General features: G+C 48.1%; 1 protein-coding gene across 4 annotated transcripts; it reads left to right on the top strand.

The window, feature by feature from the left end:
• The first annotated feature begins 6,170 nt into the window (after positions 1–6,170).
• On the top strand, positions 6,171–16,082 carry wnt11 (wingless-type MMTV integration site family, member 11). 4 transcript variants are annotated; one of them, XR_011079986.1, is made up of 7 exons: positions 6,171–6,331; positions 8,171–8,376; positions 10,046–10,290; positions 11,540–11,817; positions 12,457–12,749; positions 15,087–15,568; positions 15,742–16,082. XR_011079986.1 is itself a non-coding variant. In XM_068600591.1 (6 exons), exons 2-6 carry the CDS (start codon positions 8,288–8,290, stop codon positions 15,259–15,261), a joined length of 1,080 nt encoding a protein of 359 aa, XP_068456692.1. In that variant the 5' UTR covers positions 6,171–6,331; positions 8,171–8,287; the 3' UTR covers positions 15,262–16,082. The 4 variants fall into 4 exon arrangements, 3 of the variants coding, with proteins under 3 accessions (XP_068456692.1, XP_068456694.1, XP_068456693.1); XM_068600591.1 differs by having other exon boundaries at positions 15,087–16,082; XM_068600593.1 differs by lacking the exons at positions 15,087–15,568; positions 15,742–16,082 and having other exon boundaries at positions 12,457–12,885.
• The last annotated feature ends 1,796 nt before the right edge of the window (positions 16,083–17,878 follow it).

The following is a 17,878-nucleotide window of genomic DNA, read 5'->3' as shown; positions in this document are numbered from 1 at the left end:
GAAGCGCGAGGCCTCTGCAGCGCGAGAGACCGGCTCCACTCGTATTTTTGCAGTAATGCAAATGGAGGCTCCGGGGCTCCATTGTGGCTCTGTTAATATGTAATTTTCAGAACACAGTGTCGGGCTTTCTTGTCAATTATTTGCTATGAATTCCAATGCAGGTGTATAAACCTTCATGAGAGGAATTTCAATAACACACAAGCGACTGAACCGACGATTAGAAAGGCCCGGTCCTGTTGGATGTCACGCGGTACGGCTTGCTTTCAGCCATACGTTCTCTTTTTATACAACTATTGGCCAACGGCAATGTTACACTGACTTTAAAGCTGACGAAAAAATAGCTCCAATAGCTTTCAGCTTTATTCTCTTCACTAGAACAGCTGGTTAGAAGCCGGACTTATTAACTGACTGAGGCTACACTGACACAATACCCCAGGGCTTATCCAAGTCACTTTAAATTCAAGTTAGACATGATCCAGAGGACTAAATGCAATCCCCTCCCCTTCCCCCTGAAATTCTCTGCAGGTTTCATGAGGAGAAAGACTCCCGTCCGTATATACATTCACTCTGTTTGTTGACGTGAACCGCCTTATCTTTTAACGCCGATAACCCCGCTGAGTGCACTCTGAAAAAAACAGAAAGAAAGAAAGAAAGAAACATGTATTCTTCCTGTGAGCTGTAACAGCAGATGCCTCCCTGACAAAGCCCCGATTGTCGGTGCTCAGCTCAGTGTGAAAGGGAGCATCTCCGTGTCCCCCGCTCGGCTGCTGAGCCAACGGATCTGTCTCCGCTGGGCTTCGGGGGGCCTCGCGGCCGCGGCCGCGTGCGGCGCGCGGGCCCTCGGCTCGTAACCCCATCCGCCGAGAGCGGGGCCTCCTCCCAGCTCCGTTTTTGTATTTATTTACGCGTCGGATGCCGAGGTGGACTTTTGCTACGGTTTCAGACCTCAGGTGCGGCCGGTGTGTTTGGGCATGAAGAACACATCCGCCATCTTTAAGCAAAACAAGGCATCGCTGTAATTGACCCGTGCACCAGGTTTCCTGCTGGAAGTCAAGGTTCTGCACTGATGTAAGACCCGTGGCACTCCGTAATCATGTCCATACACAGCCAGGATTTAACTACACTCTGGAGGGGAAGACACAGGGCTTAAGTGGATTTTATTTCAAGGTTCCCTTTCAGGGAAAAATTGGCAGCGCAGGCCTGGAGTCAGATCCTCGCTATACTACGAGCACTACTTTTGGTTTGAATTATTCGGATGTCAGCTTGTTGATTGTTCTCTTTAAGAACACATCATTTGTACTTGCCATGGTAAAGCTACAGGGTTTTAAACTGGAAGTGAAAAGTGAAGGGCTGTCTTTGGCGAGTGTGTTTAACCGATACCGAGGTGTACGAGGGGATTATCCGATCACCAAAGCAGTAAATGCAATTTAAATTGATCGCTGACAAGCTTTTTCGCTGGAGCGCTCGGCAGAAGCTTCGCATGTACTTGGGCCTGAAACTTGCAGCTTGGAATTTCAAACGCTTTCGCAACCCTCAAAGACGTACGCTTTGATCGTTTATGGGGATGATCTGGTGCTCTCACGCCTCCGCCGACCGCCATCTGAAAGGGCCGGATTCATGAGAACCAGATGCAGGGATCGCTCTGGTCGGAGGCCTGCGGGCGGGCGGGCGGCTGCCCGTCCTCGTGATTCCTCTGACGCGCTTCTTCTTTCCGTTCACCGTGCGGGACGTGCGAGACCGGCGAGCGCCCTCCAGACTCTGCTGACGCTATCACCCCACCTCGACGCCTCCGCCCTCGACACCTCGCGCTCCTCTCCAGCGACACCTCCTCAGACGCAGCGACGTGGCTTCGTGCGGCCTGGTCGAGGACCCGCGCCAGACGGCACTTGACGCTGGAAGCGATGCCTCGCTTTACGTGTGGGGGGGTGGGGGGGGGGTACACCCCGAAATAAACTTCACGTGTGTTCGTTTGGCCGTGACGTATGGCTCAGGTTTTCATAATTCACGGTGACTTGGACCAGATGAACGGCAAAGAGACAATGATGATGTCACGAGACAAATGGTGCAGCTGCTCCGTAGACAGTAAATGATAAAACGAGATACTCACGTGATGTAATCACCCTGAGATATTTCAGTGGATTATCGGCTTATCGGCGCTGCCTTACATTCAAATATAACTTAGGACTATCCGCTGATTCTGTGTCAGTGAAATGGATCCAAATAACGTCACCCGATGACATCATCAGCAAATGTCTTGATCTTCTAAAACGACTTCATCACTGGAGTCAACAAATGTGATGAACGCTCTATTCGAGGGTGAATCTTCCCTTCAAAGCGTGTTCGGTTCTCATGCAGTGAAGGAGCTCATGATTTACGATGCCCCGCGATGTCGTGTTACTGGAATCCTCTCTTGGCTGCTTCACCCACAACGCAGGCCACCGTTGCAACCCCCTTTTGGGCTTTCTTTTTCCCGGGAACGATCGTCCGGTGCCGGTGAACTCCCGAGCTTCACGAGGCTCCCCGCAGGACCACATGACGTGTTCAAAGGTGCCCCCCATCTGTCACTTGAAAGGGCTTTCGGCCTCAAAGCACAATAAAGACCGAGGTTGTTAACAAATGGCGTACCAAAGATGTGGGTCCGGTCGGGCAGATTGGACGTGGGCTTGTTGTTTCTGAGGCGATCCCTCACCGTGAGCTTCCACGGGAGGCGCAGCTGGAGGCCGATTGGCCCTTTCGCGTGGCCCCGATCCCAAAAGCCGTCGCCGACCCTCCGCGGGTCTGATTGGACCCGCTCGGTGTACCGTTGTTAATCCATAACGTTCTTGTTATTTGTCAATAATCAGCTGGCAGCGGAGCCCTGCGCCGTGCGCTCGGGGATAAGAGGCCTCGACGTGGTTCACCGATGGTTTCCATTTGAAAAAATCCCCTTTTAAGTTGCGGCTTCATTGTATTTACGTTGAGGCCGTTAATCAAACTCCTGGCTTTGATTTTGATCAGAAACGTATCTACGCTCAAATGGGTTTAGTCGCTAATCAGGAACAGACAGAAAGGAACGTACCTCATCAAAAATAAACCGTTATTAGTTTATCATTGTGGTCATTTGATCCACAATTGATTAAATAAAAAGGGACTAGAATTAAAAATAAAAACATGTCAGTGTGCTTAAGATGATTGTTTTTTCCGATGGGGGTTTGGCACTAAAACTAAACTAAAAGTTTACAACATACATTGACGTCATTGTCTTTCATTTGGTTTTTTTGAATCGTGAAACATTTAGAGCAGCGAAGAAAATATATTTAAAACATTCTACATTTTTATTTGAGAATATTAGCAATAATCATTGGAGCACAGTTTGGGTTTAAATGTGTCCCGATGGCAGCGAGGGAGGATTGTCCATGGGCATACTAGTAACTCTGCACCCATCCAGGCTCTGATCCTCCTGGGGGAAAGTTGAGTATGTGTCCCCCCATCAACCTCCATCAACCTCTTCCACCTTTTTACCCTGAGAGCCTCCAGATTTGTGATATTGGCCGGAGCACAATGGCTCACCGCAGTGAGCCCGAGCTCATTCCTCCTGAACGTTATGCAGAGCTCGGCAAACTCCTTTCTTCATTTCGGCAACAAAAAAACAGACTACATATTTTTTCCTAAACATTGAAACCGTGACGATTTCGCAACAGGAGAATTGTGATATCCAATTTTGCACATTCAGTGTTTTACTAAAGAACGAATAAAGTGTCGTTTTTATTGATGTGCATTTACAGTTTGGGTTCTTGAAATATTTCACTGGGGTTGGGATATCCCATAATTTAAAAGGGATTTATCTATTTTTACTGTTTGAAACTCCTTTTGAAAATAAAGGTCCAGCTCCGGCTCACCACTTCAACCACATGGAGTTTAATCCATGTTGTGTCGAGGAAAAAGAAAAGAAAGTACGAGAACTACGACTAGAAAACGGTTTGGAAAGTTGGAAATGTTTTTTTCTACTGTAAACATAATAGGATAACTTTTCATGCACATTGTATGTTTTCCTCTTGAGATCCCCCTCATGTCAAAAGCAGATTATGGTAAAAGTTAAAAAGGACAATGTAACTCTATCTCCGTAGAGACGGGCTGCATCCGAAACGCTGCTCGGATTCTGCAGTTATGTGACATGAATTATTTCATTTTCATGGACTCCAGCGGCTCGCTTACACACACACACACACACACACACACACACACACACACACACACACACACACCCCTGCCCTCTGTCTCCCTCAGAAGGTGTTCTCCCCCACCGCGTTGCTGGGAAGGTGAGATGTGAAGATCAAGGGGCTGCGTGTTGATCCTAGCTCAGGAATGGAGAGCCTGAGTGTAAAAGGGGTGGACGGGCCCGGTCCTGCTGGAAGCTCCAACACACACACACACACACACACACACACACACACAGACAGACACACGCACACCTGTACCCATTCACAGTTGACTGCCATGTAAAACACATTGACTCACAGCCCCGCAGTAAACACGGGGCTCTCGTACCGGGTGTAAAGCGTAGCAGTGCAGGCTGTTTGGCCAACAGATTGCGACACACGATCCAGGCGTTCCCCAGAGGGGGCCGGAGGGGGGTTGACGGGGGTCTCGTTGTGGTCTGCGAACGTGTTCGCTCTGGAGACGGCATGACAATATGACCGGATCTGCTGCTTCTCCCCCCCGGGGCCGAGCGGCTGCAGAGGGCCCACGATGGGCCCACGACGGGCTAGCCGCGTTAGCGGCAGCAGCCGCAGAGGTCAAGGTCTGGACGGCAGCTCATCTGGCCTCTGTCTGCGCGCTGGAGGGGCAGCAGACTCTCGGCTGCTCCCCCACAGCTGGCTCTGCAGCGGATATCACTTACAGTGTGGTTCATATTTAAGGAAATCAGCCGGTGCGGGAAAAACCCGACGTGACTTTAAGAAGGTTTTTTCCTTTTGGAAAGAATGTAAAGAGCACATGTTGGATAGCATTAGCGAGCGCATGTGTGCGCAATATTATGTCACAATGCATTACGGTACCTTTTAAAAAGTATGTGGAATACACACGAATGAAGAGAAATGAGTGTTGCGACGTCAGAGCGTCGTTCACATTTCAAACGGGGAATTATCCCCGTGTCTGAAAGAAATATATAATATTTGAGTGCAGATAAAAGGGTGTGTCTGAGAGTATGACATTACTCTTTTAGAAATGTCTCGTGTGAAGACAAAGTGCAGAGCAGTCACAGCACAGACCTGCAGAGGTCTGGATGAAACACACCAGACGTGGACATTTTCAGTAATAAAATGATTCAATTGTTTCATATCTTTCCCCCATATGGCTGTAAGTTTGAAATCAACGGATACACTCCCCTCCATGTCTTGTGTCATTTAAATTATGATTTTATTTTTAAACAGTGTCACTGTGCCCTCTAATATACCAACATTATATCTGTCTGTCTTTTTTTAATCATACAAATGTAATCTAAAATAAAGTGTAAAACTTGAATTGTGGCCCTTTTTTTTAACACTTCTCTTATAATAATAACAATTGTTGTGGTGCTAAACTTAATATTGGACTTCATCTATATTATTATTTTAGCAGTGTATTGTGTAAAGACAGGTGTAACTGATACATACGATTGCAAAACTATACAGAACTGAGATGTTTTTGGGATCGAAAAAACACTTAAATCCAAAGACACTTATTAGTTTATATATTCTAAAACGTGACAGCAGTGTTTTATGGTTTCATGAAAATAGTGGCTACTATTAAGCACAATAATAAGGTCACAACAAAGTGTGCTTGGAGAATCGGTAATGGCGTTTTATGGGTTTATGATACCAAAGCAGCTATAAAAATATGATTTTAAAACGCCTTAAAAATAAGCTGAGTGTCGGGACTCTTCAGCGCGAGGCCGCTGTGGAGCTCCCTCTGCCTTCTGGGAATACTTCAGGTCCATCGTGTTTGAACTCGAGGCATCAATCCAAAACGGTGTTCCTGTGAGGATCTGGCCCGTGCGCTCTTATGCTAATGCGGGCGTGACATCACACAGGAGATGAAAGCAGGGCGGTGGGTCGTACTTCAGCTCGAGTCCCCCCTCCCTCCTCCCCTCACACTCTCTCAGTCCCGCAGCCCGCTCGGTCCCGCTCGCACTCCCGCACCGACTCTGCGCGCACCATGCGGACCTGTCCGCAGCTCCTGCACCACGCGCTGGATTTTACTCGTGCGTCGTCTGGCTGACGACAGACGTCTCACTCTGACAGGATATTCACTTCTTTTTTTTTTAATTCTTCTTCTCTTTTTTTTTGTGGAAAAGCAGAGCGCCGCGGCAAAGGTGAGGAGAGACAGAAAAGTTATGTTCGACTATATATATATATATATATATATATATATATATATATATATATATATATATATATATATATATATATATATATATATATATATATATATATATATTTATATTGTTTTGTCGTGGAGTTTATTTGCTGATAAAAAAAAGAAGAAAGTGCGGAAAGTTTTGCTAAGTTATTAACTTCACAAAACTTTTATTTTTTAGGATAAATAACTGCTTTTATATTACAAGTATGCACCTTGTATTTTATTTATTGATTAATTCAATAATGTCACAGACTTTGAACAAGTTCCATACAAGCTGCTTCTTTTTGTCTTTAAGCGACTTTCTCCTCATGCTTCTCTCATTCTCACATCTCGGCTAACAACATTATTATGGTTATAGATCTATAGATATATATATACACACACACACACACACACACACCCTTGTTTGACCTTATGTCAGTTAATCCCCACTAATTCAATCGTTTGGGAAATATGATGAATAGTCCACTTGGTGAGCCCGGTGCCTGCCCGGCTTATCTTGGCTCGGTGAGAGACACACATCGGATGGTGTGTGTGTGTGTGTGTGTGTGTGTGTGTGAGTGTGTGTGTGTGTGTGTGTGTGTGTGTGTGTGTGTGAGAGAGAGAGAGAGAGAGAGAGAGAGAGAGAGAAAGGCTATCAGCCTTTATCTTTTCAAGGGGAAACAGGAGCTGCCATTCAGCCCACTTTGGCCAAATGTAAATTTAAACAGTCAAACCGACGTGACGCCGAGCGGCAAATAAAGACGCTGCCTGCCCCGCGCGCATCTTATTTATAGCCGCCAGCGGGCTGCGCGCGGCGGCATGCGGCGGCATGCGGCGGCATGCGGGCTCCTGGGAGCAGCGCTGCAGCCCCGCAGGTCAGGGGCCTGAGGCGGGTTCCACCTCGGAGCATTTACAACATTAATATCGCGCAGTTTCAGCGGAACTGGCGCTTTAGAGAGAGAGAAAGAGAGAGAACGGGCCCATTATCAGCAGCGTGGTCGCTTATCGACAGCTCGCAGCTATCAGATAAAGATAAAGATAAAGCTGCTGAAGATTACAGCGTCGATCATTCTCCTGGTCGCCTCCAGAGAGGAGCCCGGGGGGAGAGGGAGCAACGGGATGGACGACAACACAGCAACACACAGGGATGCAACACGTTTACCTGAAAGACTGAGTTAACACAATAAACAACAACAGAAAGTCTCATGAAGACATTTGAAGTCAGAGTTGTGCCTACAATTGTTAAACCGTTAATCAGACACCTCCACCTGCACCATCTGGACCAGTTTACTGTTTTTTGGTTCTTTAAAGTATTTTTTGGGGTCTTTTTTTATATTTATTGATATAAGTACAAAACGCAAAGGGCAACTGACGTTAAATTCCATGCATGTGAAAATGTACTCGGCCATTAAAGCTGATTGTGATTCTGACACACAACGTGCTCAACGGGCCTCCAGCTGCGCTCCCATAACGCTTTGTAATGTCTTTGAGGGTTCATTGCAACTCCTTGTTCCTTTTGTGTATTTGTGTTTGTGTCGAACGTTGAAGGAGTTTTCTCGTCATCTGTACTTTTTACAATAGTGTTCGTGACCTGAAAAGTAGTAACACGTTTACCAATTTACCTTTTTTAGCTTGTATTTTCTCAAACGTAGCAGATTGTTAACGTGAAACAAAAATAACTATGCACCATCTCCGACTTCCTGCAGTCAGATCGGATCAGTTTCTAAAAGGCGCATCCAGCTCAGGAAAACGCTCTCAAAAAGAATCTGCATCGCCGAGTCATTCACGTTATTTATGTTATTAATTGCAGGGGTTTGGAAGAGGAGGCCGTGCCATGAGAGCTGACTTTCCAGTCTGAGCCGAGAAGCCCGACCGGCCCCCCCTTTGTGTTCGTGTCCTGTGTGTGAACCGGAGCCACCGTCCCACCATGAGGAGCAGCAGCAGCTCTCGGCTCCTGCCTCTTGGTGTGCTCGCGGCCCTGCTGCTGTCCCAGGTCTGCTCCGGCATCAAATGGCTGTAAGTATTCTCCGGACGGGAGACGGGGGAGGGGGGGGGGGGGGGGGGATTCAAAACGGCGTCCAAACAGGCGACGTCATGAAGATAGGAAGATATCGTGCGTGCGCTTCCCTTGGTTTATGCCCCCCCCCCCCTCAGTGGCAGCTCCGAAACGGGCCCCAGCATTCCTGGAGTTGCTCCTGATCAAGGGAGAGGCGATTGCGTTCTGTACATGTGTATCTGATGAAGGGGACAGTAGATTAGCGAGAGGTTTCCTTCAGTCATGAAGGGAAAACCCTTCAGTGAAAGGAGCTCCGAGATCTCAGATCATATGTGCCCCCCCCCCCTCCAGCTGTATAATAACAAGAAGATAAGAATAAAGAGTAAGCTGGAGGTGACGGGGCGTCCCAGACAGACAGTGTGTGTAGTCTAGTTAGGCCTCAATCGGAGTAAAAATAGTGCTGGCCGCAGAGGGATGCTGTAAATGTTGACTCAAATGTTGATTGCCTGCACCGAGCACCGCACTGTTTTTATGGCAAAGTCGAAGTAAACAACAATTTTCGCAATAATTTTTGGAAAGTCCGTAAAAGTTCCCGAATTTGCTCAGCGTTCCGATCGAGTGTTTCGCGTTGGTTTTTCGGGGTCGGTTCTTCTCGGAAACGCCTTTTGCTTTTCTTTTCTTTTTTCATCCGCCGGAGCGCTAAAGAGCAGGACTCTCTGCGTGGGCGACCGAGGCCTCTTATCAGAGGGGAGCGCTTGTGAGTCTCACAGCGGGGAAGACCGAAGCACATGTGCCCGTGGGAGCCGAGGGTGTGGGGGGGAGGAGGAGGCATGTGCTAAATCTTGAGCCTCTCTTACGGTCCTGATAATGCACGGCGGCGGCGGCGGCGGCGGCGGCGCAACGCAAAACAGATGCGGCTGTAAACACCTGCGAGTGCCGGGTTACCGCCAAACCGGCCCAAGCGAAGTCGCAGCTTATCATCGGGCACCGAGCGGCCCCCTCGGCCCCCTCGGCCCCCTCGGCCTCCCTCCTAATGCGAAACAGGCCGAGGTGCAGGCGGCGCCGCCTGGTTCTCACGAGCTCTCTGCAGACACGGGGAGCAGAGATCAGAGCTTAACCTGCTCCGCTCTGCGGTTTCTCCATTAAGTTAATACTCAATAACTTCACAGCGCTTGAATCACAAAAAAAAGTGCCCCCTCTAATAGTCCGTAAACGGATGATTTATGACAAACCGGGGCCATGGGGGACGGCGCTTTCTGTGTGTCGGCGAATGCGACAGATCTATGTAGCGTCTCATCCGACTGCGGGTCGGAGTTTTTTTTTTGTAGTTATATTCCTGAGAATATCTGGAAGGCCTCTTCTGCGCTTCAACAAAAGACGAGCGCCGTGCCAAGAACGTGTCACTTAAATTTTTATGAATCCTCGGCTCGACTTGCCGTCGGGATTTTCACTGCGATAAGACGCTTCTTCGCCGCAAACGCGTTCCAAAATAGTTCCACCCCCCTCTGGAGCGTTATCCGTTCAAAATTGTTCAATTGTTTGTTCCTGATGCGTCTCAGAGGCTTGAACCGCGTACGCGAGAAGAACGCCAACTCTTCCTGATTTGGAGTTCTTCTCGCGTACTGCTATATGCTACGAGAAGTATTGTAAAACGCATACCCTTCCTTGTGGTCATCCCTTCCCCTGCAGGTCGATATCACACGCCCCTGCGTCCTTACACATCAACCAGACCCATCACTGTAAGCTGCTGCCCGGCCTGGTGTCCTCCCAGGCTCAGCTGTGCCGCAGCAACCTGGAGCTCATGCAGACCATCATCACGGCCGCCCGCGAGGTCAAGAAAACCTGTCAGAAGACCTTCGCTGACATGCGCTGGAACTGCTCCTCCATCGACATTGCCGCCGACGCGCAGAAGTATCGGCCGGATCTGGACCGAGGTACGGCCCGCTTGGAACGACGCCGCCGATGTTTTGGGCTCGCAAAGAGACGATCCACGTTGTGTCCGTGTGCTGCGTTCACTGCCGTTCAGTGGCTGGTGAAATGATCAGACTTTTAATATCCGTGTGGATTGTCTTCTAAAGAACAATGTCCTTTTCAAAAATGATTGCCTCATCTTTCCACTTTTGCTGCCGGCCAAATTATTCCGTAATTTATACCCGAGGAGCCTTCCCCAGAAAAGAAGACCACCACAGACAACATGTGTTCATTTAGGATATGAAGGAAGAAAAAGAAATCCACATTATCTGTTTGCTTTGCAGTCTTAGCTCTGTCTAATGCCCAAAAGGACCTTGAGCCAGCCAGAGGCAGCTGTGTTGTGTGTGTGTGTGTGTGTGTGTGTGTGTGTGTGTGTGTGTGTGTGTGTGTGTGTGTGTGTGTGTGTGTGTGTGTGTGTGTGGGACGTGGTTGCCATTTGCCAAATGAACAGTCTGCACCGAACAGGAAACGGCTCATCTCTGTCCCCGGGTGGTTTTGATCTGAGCAGCTCACGGTCATACGTGATTTCTTCCCATACGTTGAAATTGCTCCCCGGCCTTTAACATGTGAGCTTTCCTGTGCGCACACATCACCCCCGCTGACATGAGCGCTCAGTCTGCGTTACCGCCGGAGCGGTGATGGACGACGTTTGATCGTTTCATTTTGTGCGCTCGCTTTGGTTTCGTCACAACAAATTGAGGCTGAATATACCGGTTGCTCCCTTATATTGCATACATATTATTTTATGTGTTACATTTCTGGATCTTTTAATGCTACTAATAAGAGCTTGTTATTTAAATAATCAATCAAGGAAGAAAATAATATGCAAGTATTGTCATAATGATTCATTCTTTAAGTATTTTTTCAAGAAAAAATGCCCGAACATCTTCTAAAATGTGAGGATTTGCTGCTTTTATTTTTCTTGTGTGATAGCAAACTTGAGTTTTGGATCATTTATTGGACAAAAAAAAGATGATGGCACTGAGGGCTGTGGGACATTGTGACAGGAAACTTCACTATATTATAATATTCAGCAGACAAAAACATTAGTTGCAGCCCTACTAACAGCTACTAGCTGCTCAGGGTGATTTTGGCCTTAAAGTTAGCATTGAAGTTGAGAGAAATGTATATTTGAATGGCTCTGATGTCAGGTTGCAGGTCTCCCAGTCTTTTTTTTTTAACCATAATTTGTGTTTCTTCTTCTGTCGACAGGAACCAGAGAGTCTGCGTTCGTGTACGCCCTGTCCGCAGCGACCATCAGCCACACCATAGCGCGGGCGTGCACCTCCGGAGATCTGCGGGTGTGCTCGTGCGGCCCGATTCCTGCGCAGATCCCGGAGCCGGGCTACCGCTGGGGCGGCTGCGCGGACAACCTGCACTACGGTCTGATCATGGGCTCCAAGTTCTCCGACGCGCCCATGAAGATGAAGCGCCCGGGCTCCCACGCCAACAAACTGATGCACCTACACAACAGTGAAGTCGGAAGACAGGTGAGGATCGTGGCCGTACTCCTACTGCGACTTTTGCCCGCCTTAAAAAAAAAAGTGCAGAAACTCAAAGACGTTTCTCAATAAGTTTGGAATGTTTTTTAAATTGTGCATGTATTCGTATATTATTATACATAGTTGTTCCATTGGCTACTGCACATGTGCAAACTAGTACTACACGCCAGTGGTTAAACACTTTCCATAATAATGTTACATTGTGAAGGAGGAGAGCTAGTTAGCGTTAGCTGTTAGCAGCCGGTGGGCAGCAGAGTGCGGCTTGGCTAAATGCCGGAGCTAACATCTAACACACGGACGTTGCATTAACTTACATTCTTGTGTAAGTTCTAGTCAGTAAAAATTAGTGTTGGTTAAAGATACATTTCAACGTTATCATGTGTTCAAATGTAACCTTTTAAAATGTATTTTCTGGCGAGAGACTTGTATTAATACAAATGAATGTGTAAATAATATACAGCCATCATATGAATTGTGTGTTTTCATGCTCTCTCTACATTAACACACTGGTATCGCTCGATACGCAAGTTTAGAAATCGAAATCAGAGAAGAAAAAAAAATGCTACCGAAACATCTGTCATTTCATTTTCCTGACATGTGCTCTATCTCACGTGTCGTCGTGTCCAGGCATTGAGAGAGGCGCTGGTGATGAAGTGTAAATGTCATGGTGTGTCCGGCTCCTGCTCCATAAGGACCTGCTGGAGAGGCCTGCAGGACCTGCGGGAGGTCGCCATGGACCTGAAGACCAAGTACCTGTCGGCCACCAAAGTGGTTCCCAGGCCCACGGGGACGCGCAAGCATCTGGTGCCCAAAGACATCGACATCCGGCCGGTGAGGGACAACGAGCTGGTCTACCTGCAGAGCTCCCCAGACTTCTGTGGCAAGGACGACAAGCTGGGCTCCATCGGCACCCAGGACAGGTGAGACCTCGTGTTTGACTGGGAGCGTGAGCACGAGGAAGAGGGGAATATTCGGCAATGCGGACGTTGCGTGGCGGTGGATTCGTTAGCGCAACTCACTCGGCTGACAAAGAGGAAAATGAGCGTCCCCCGCTCGTCCAGGAGTCTAGCGAAGCGCCGTCCAGCCTGGTGGCCCGGTTTCATTTGCAGGCCGGCTGATAACAGCCGGCGGCCCCGTGAGAGGGATCCGTCTGTGGCGTGTCCGAGCATGTGTCGCTGAAAAGCCCAGTGCGACTGGGGTCATCATCTCGCTATCTCATGACTAAGGCCGTTATTCTTAGGACTGAGTGGACACCGAGCTGATATCGGCTGGAGAGGGCCACGCGAATGGGGGAAACAGTCCGGCAAAGATAACGGCTTATTTGCGCCCCTGGGCTCCGGTGTTTTAGTCGGGGCGGTGCGACGTCCTGCTGCTTTGTGCTCCGTGAGAAGTCGGCGGGCGGCGAGGAGCCCATTCGTCCGAGCGCTCAGCAGGCGGAGATCGGTGTAAACGGTATCAGAGAACGAGAGCACAAATATGCAGCGCTATCTCGCAAGCTTGTTGCATTTCTCAATCTTCCATGACTTCAGTGACAGAAAAACGACAGCTTGTTTCTTTGGCTTTTTCTCATTGCATTTCCCGATCACCCCACTGATCATCTGTTGAACCAGACTTCATCAGTCAACGGCTAGTTGAGTACGGAAAGCTCTGCCAATTGGCACGTGACGTTGTTGTATGTTTTAAATGTCATCCATCGTATGACTGTCATATCGTGTGTCTCTCAGCCATCGGGGGCCGCTCAGATAACCAGACGACGTGCGTTATGTCAAGGACACTCGCTGCTCCCGATGCCCCCCCCCCCCACCCTACCCAGCCTGCAGCTTGATAACGCAGCGGTCTGCAACATCGCTGCTGTTGCCAAATCACGAGGCGCCCGCTTTGCTGCCACGAGACGCTAATGTTTGTGTTCCAGTGAGTGTGAGGGAATCGATTGTTCCCATATGTCTGGACGGTAGATATACGTGCCACCATTGGCAAGCTGCGGCTGAATCGACGGCACACTAGTAAGAGTTAGTGCTTTTTTTTGTGGAAGTTTGCTGCCGATGAACCAGATTTGTGGACGGTTCGTAAGTTAAAGACGTCAACTCAAATGTGCAGGAGGACGGCAACCTTTTTTGTATATTACTCTCATAAATAATGACAATGTCCTGATAATGGGAGAACATTTTTTGCGACGCATGTTGCCTTTGTGGATGGATTGAAATGACAGCTCCATTGGAAATGTAACCGTCGATGCGGTGTCATAACCAAAGTGAATATGAATCTTAATGTTGGTAAGGAACACCGATTAAAAAGAAAATTCCAAATTGTCACGTCATCCCGACGGGCTGGGGTTTCTCAAACCTCCCCGCCTCCTAACAATCACTCGCACGCTCACAAATCATCTCACTGCTTACTTCTCGCTCACTGGCGGACACTTGAGGGGAGGTTTTTTTCATCGTTATTGACACTCGAGTTGACCCTGCTCCGCTCTACATTGTTAGCTCTGACCCGTTCACAAGACCTGACAGCTGTGGATAGAAGGAGAGAATCTAGGACAGCCAAAGTTAATTTAAGCTGAAGTTCCTGATGGATAAAATGTAATCACTGATACGGAAAAAGTGTCACGGCATCGGGAAGAGACGCGCTATTGAAGCCTGTGCTTTAGTCTTAAATTACATTACCGTGCCTCAGCAGATGTGAACTGCACAATGCACAGCGCTGTCCTCTTTCTGTACTTACAGCACACCAGTGATGTAACAAAATAATCTCGCTCCTTCTGCATACTTGCAGGATCCCATCGATGTAATAAACCTGTCTTCCTGTTCCTCTTTGGCTCCAGCAGCCGCCTCAGTGTGTCCCTCAACGCGCTGGTCATTAACACCCTGCCATCATAAAACAATGCAATTATGTGGAGAAGACAAGCTAAAGAAAGGGAGGGCAGCCCTGTGTATTCAGTGTGATTTACGGCGGGGCTATTCTCTGCTCATTCAGGACGCTTTGGGCTTCTGAAACGCTCAAAAGGTTGAGGCACACAGGCCGGTCAAGCGCTTTTAAAAGGACTATTGTGTGCTTCGTATAAAATATATTTTGAATGAAGCTGTAAATGTTAATTGTTTTAGGCAGGAAACCACACTGAATATCTTCGCTGGTTGTTCAGTCGCAGACGTTCCTCCCTTTTCTTCATCTTGTTGAAGCCACAATTTAGAGTTGTGGAAGCAAAATAAAATGTCTCATTGAACGTTTTCCCCTTTTTTGGGGGGGGGGTCTAATTTCAGGCAGTGCAACAAAACCTCCCTCGGCAGCGACAGCTGCGACCTGATGTGCTGCGGCCGTGGCTACAACCCGTACACGGAGAAGCTGGTGGAGCGCTGCCACTGCAAGTACCACTGGTGCTGCTACGTCACCTGCAAGAAGTGCGAGCGGATCGTGGAGCGATACGTCTGCAAATGAGTGCGTGCCGCCGACCCGGCGCCCACCAGGCGGCCGTCTACTTGTACCCGGCGGCCCCCCGAGGCTACAGATTAACCAAAGCACTACAATACAATACGGAGAAGGCTTACTTTTGTCTTAAGCTTTTAGCATGTTTTATCTCAACGAGACCTGGTCTATTCTCGGGTCAGTATCTTTTTTTTTTTGTATTGAATCTCCAAAAACGGCCGAATGGGCTTTTTTTTTTTTTTTTTCTCCGCTTCACGAAAGCTGGACGTGGAGAGCGTGGCGACCGGGCCAGTTTACGTGAAGACCGCCGTCCTCCTGGGTATTTCCTTTTTCTTGTTAATGATTATAAAGCCCCCTAAACAGGGATGTCGAAAGTCTATTTTATTATATCTCAAATAAAAAGAAATAATATAGGATTTTATGCTGGAGGGGAGAGATGTGTGTCTTTCCCCGCCACACAGATAGAGACTTGTGTTTGGCTTCATTCCACAGAAATCGAAGGATACTGATGGATCCGCGTGGTACTTTTTTTAGAAAGGTACTATCCAAACTTTTTTTTTCCTCTGCAGCAATGGACAATAGGGGGGGAAAAAGGAACACAAAAGGGAACCTCAAAGTACTTTTCAATCATGGAGCATTTTCGTGGTTGACGGTTTGGACTCTCGCCATGTGTCCCGTGTGGATCTGGACGCGCCTGCATCCCTGTGGACCGAGAGACGACCTCTTAAGGACTTTGTGAAATGGTGCATTATCTCCTTCATGTCTGACATGCAGTTCAAAATATATTCTATTTTTCAGAGCGTATGAGCTGAACTCATGGATTTTTGTAAACCACTGCCGTGTGGGTGTACATACTGTTATTTTGTATACTGAAATAAAGAAAGAAGTATTTATAAAATAATTAAATGACATGGAACTTGCACGTTTTTTTCTCTTTTACCGCGACTTTAAGGATGTGCCGTGTTTCTCATCTCACAGAATATTGCCAAAGACAAATCCATAACCTCCAAGACCAATCATTTCCTAAGCTGAGCAACATTTACTGTAATTCACTGCGAACCCAAGTGTTATGAAATAGGAGTTTGCCACAACTTATAGCACACCGTGGTTGTAACTCAGCTCAGCACAGGCAGTAATGAGCTGCAGGGTTCAACCTGACAGCCTGTTGGGAATCACTCTCTGAACCACCCAAAGCCTGGGAAAGTGTTTGTTTGGACATTCAACCTCCTCACAAAGGCCATTGCAAAGGGATTTTTTTTTGTCACTCCTATCACACTCAAACACCCATCTGTCTGGCGCCAGGCCTCCAAAGAACAAACATCAGATAGAAAACAAATAAAAAACAAAAAGGCAGAAATCTCATTTATTTGGAGCACGCAGCCAGACCGTCGTGCTGTCGGACGGGAGCAGACTTGGCGCTGCGTACAGCCGTGATATTACCCCGTGGCCGGCCGTGTGTTGGTTAAAGTGGTTCTCATGATTCTACACTGACAGAAATAGCCGTGTGGAGGACGGCGGGCCTCATGCCGTGAGGTCACATGACGCATCGCAGCGCCGGCCTACCCCGAGCTAGCCTGTGGACACGCACAGGAAACCGCCAACACAAGCCTGCGTGATCTGGATCAACAACGCTGAGGGGACTACTGTCACCAGTCAATTTAGATTTTAGTGGCTGGACTTAACATTTTTTTGAACGTCTATTTGAGGTCATGCATGACGATGCTTGGTAGCGGTTCGGCTGACGGGAGGAATTGAACCATGAACTCTGAAGGAATCTGACAAAGATTTGATCAGAGGTTGTTGTTGTGTAGCAGGGAGGGTCTGCTGCGTGCAGGCGAGCGGGGGGTCCGTCCATCTACAGCCTCAAGGACTCCTCAGTCACCGGCATTCCTTTAGCCTGGCAGTTGGAGAGCATAGGGGTGTGTGTGTGTGTGTGTGTGTGTGTGTGTGTGTGTGTGTGTGTGTGAGGGAGTCTGTCACTGGGTTCACTGCTGCAGAAATGTGACGCCTCATCAGCTTTTTGAGGACCTGCACGCTGCCCTCAGATACAGGTGGCTCAGCCAGAAACGCAGGACTAGCGGCGTCAAGTTAAGCATGTCAAATACTCTCCGCACTGTCTAAAGCCCATTTGAATAAGTGCTGACCATGAGACAATCAGCTGACCTCTTGACCTTGACTTGAACCGTCTCACAAAATTAAGTTTTTTTGTATCTTGTCCACTCCAGTCAGGTGTAGAAATGTGCTAAATAACAACATTGTGCTCACGTAAATGCTGAAATTCTTTGTCGCACAACAATACCATGTGAGTTTTCACGGACGTGAACTAAACGGGACATTCGAGCAGTTTAAGATTAAATAATCTGACCTGGAAAAGCCGACTGACCCTCTGAGCAACCATCACTAGCATTCGGCCGTGCGACTATTTTTCAGCCGACCTCGGCCTAACCCTTCTGAAATCCCTCACGGGGATGAAGTCTGCGCTTATAAAACACGTCAGGTGATGTCTGCGTGTGCCAACAAAACCAACTGTGCTGTAAACAGCGATTCGGTCCACATTCTTACGCATTTCTGCCGACACAAAGCGGGCCGGTAGTAGAGTAGCCGAGGAGAAAACGGGTCATGAATGGCC

Source organism: Clinocottus analis, unplaced genomic scaffold (assembly GCF_023055335.1).
Source record: "Clinocottus analis isolate CAN_PGR_092001 unplaced genomic scaffold, fCliAna1.0.p SCAF_5, whole genome shotgun sequence".
Classification (NCBI taxonomy): domain Eukaryota; kingdom Metazoa; phylum Chordata; class Actinopteri; order Perciformes; family Cottidae; genus Clinocottus; species Clinocottus analis.
Note: the sequence above shows the minus strand (reverse complement) of the source record. Positions and strands in the feature narration are given on the sequence as shown.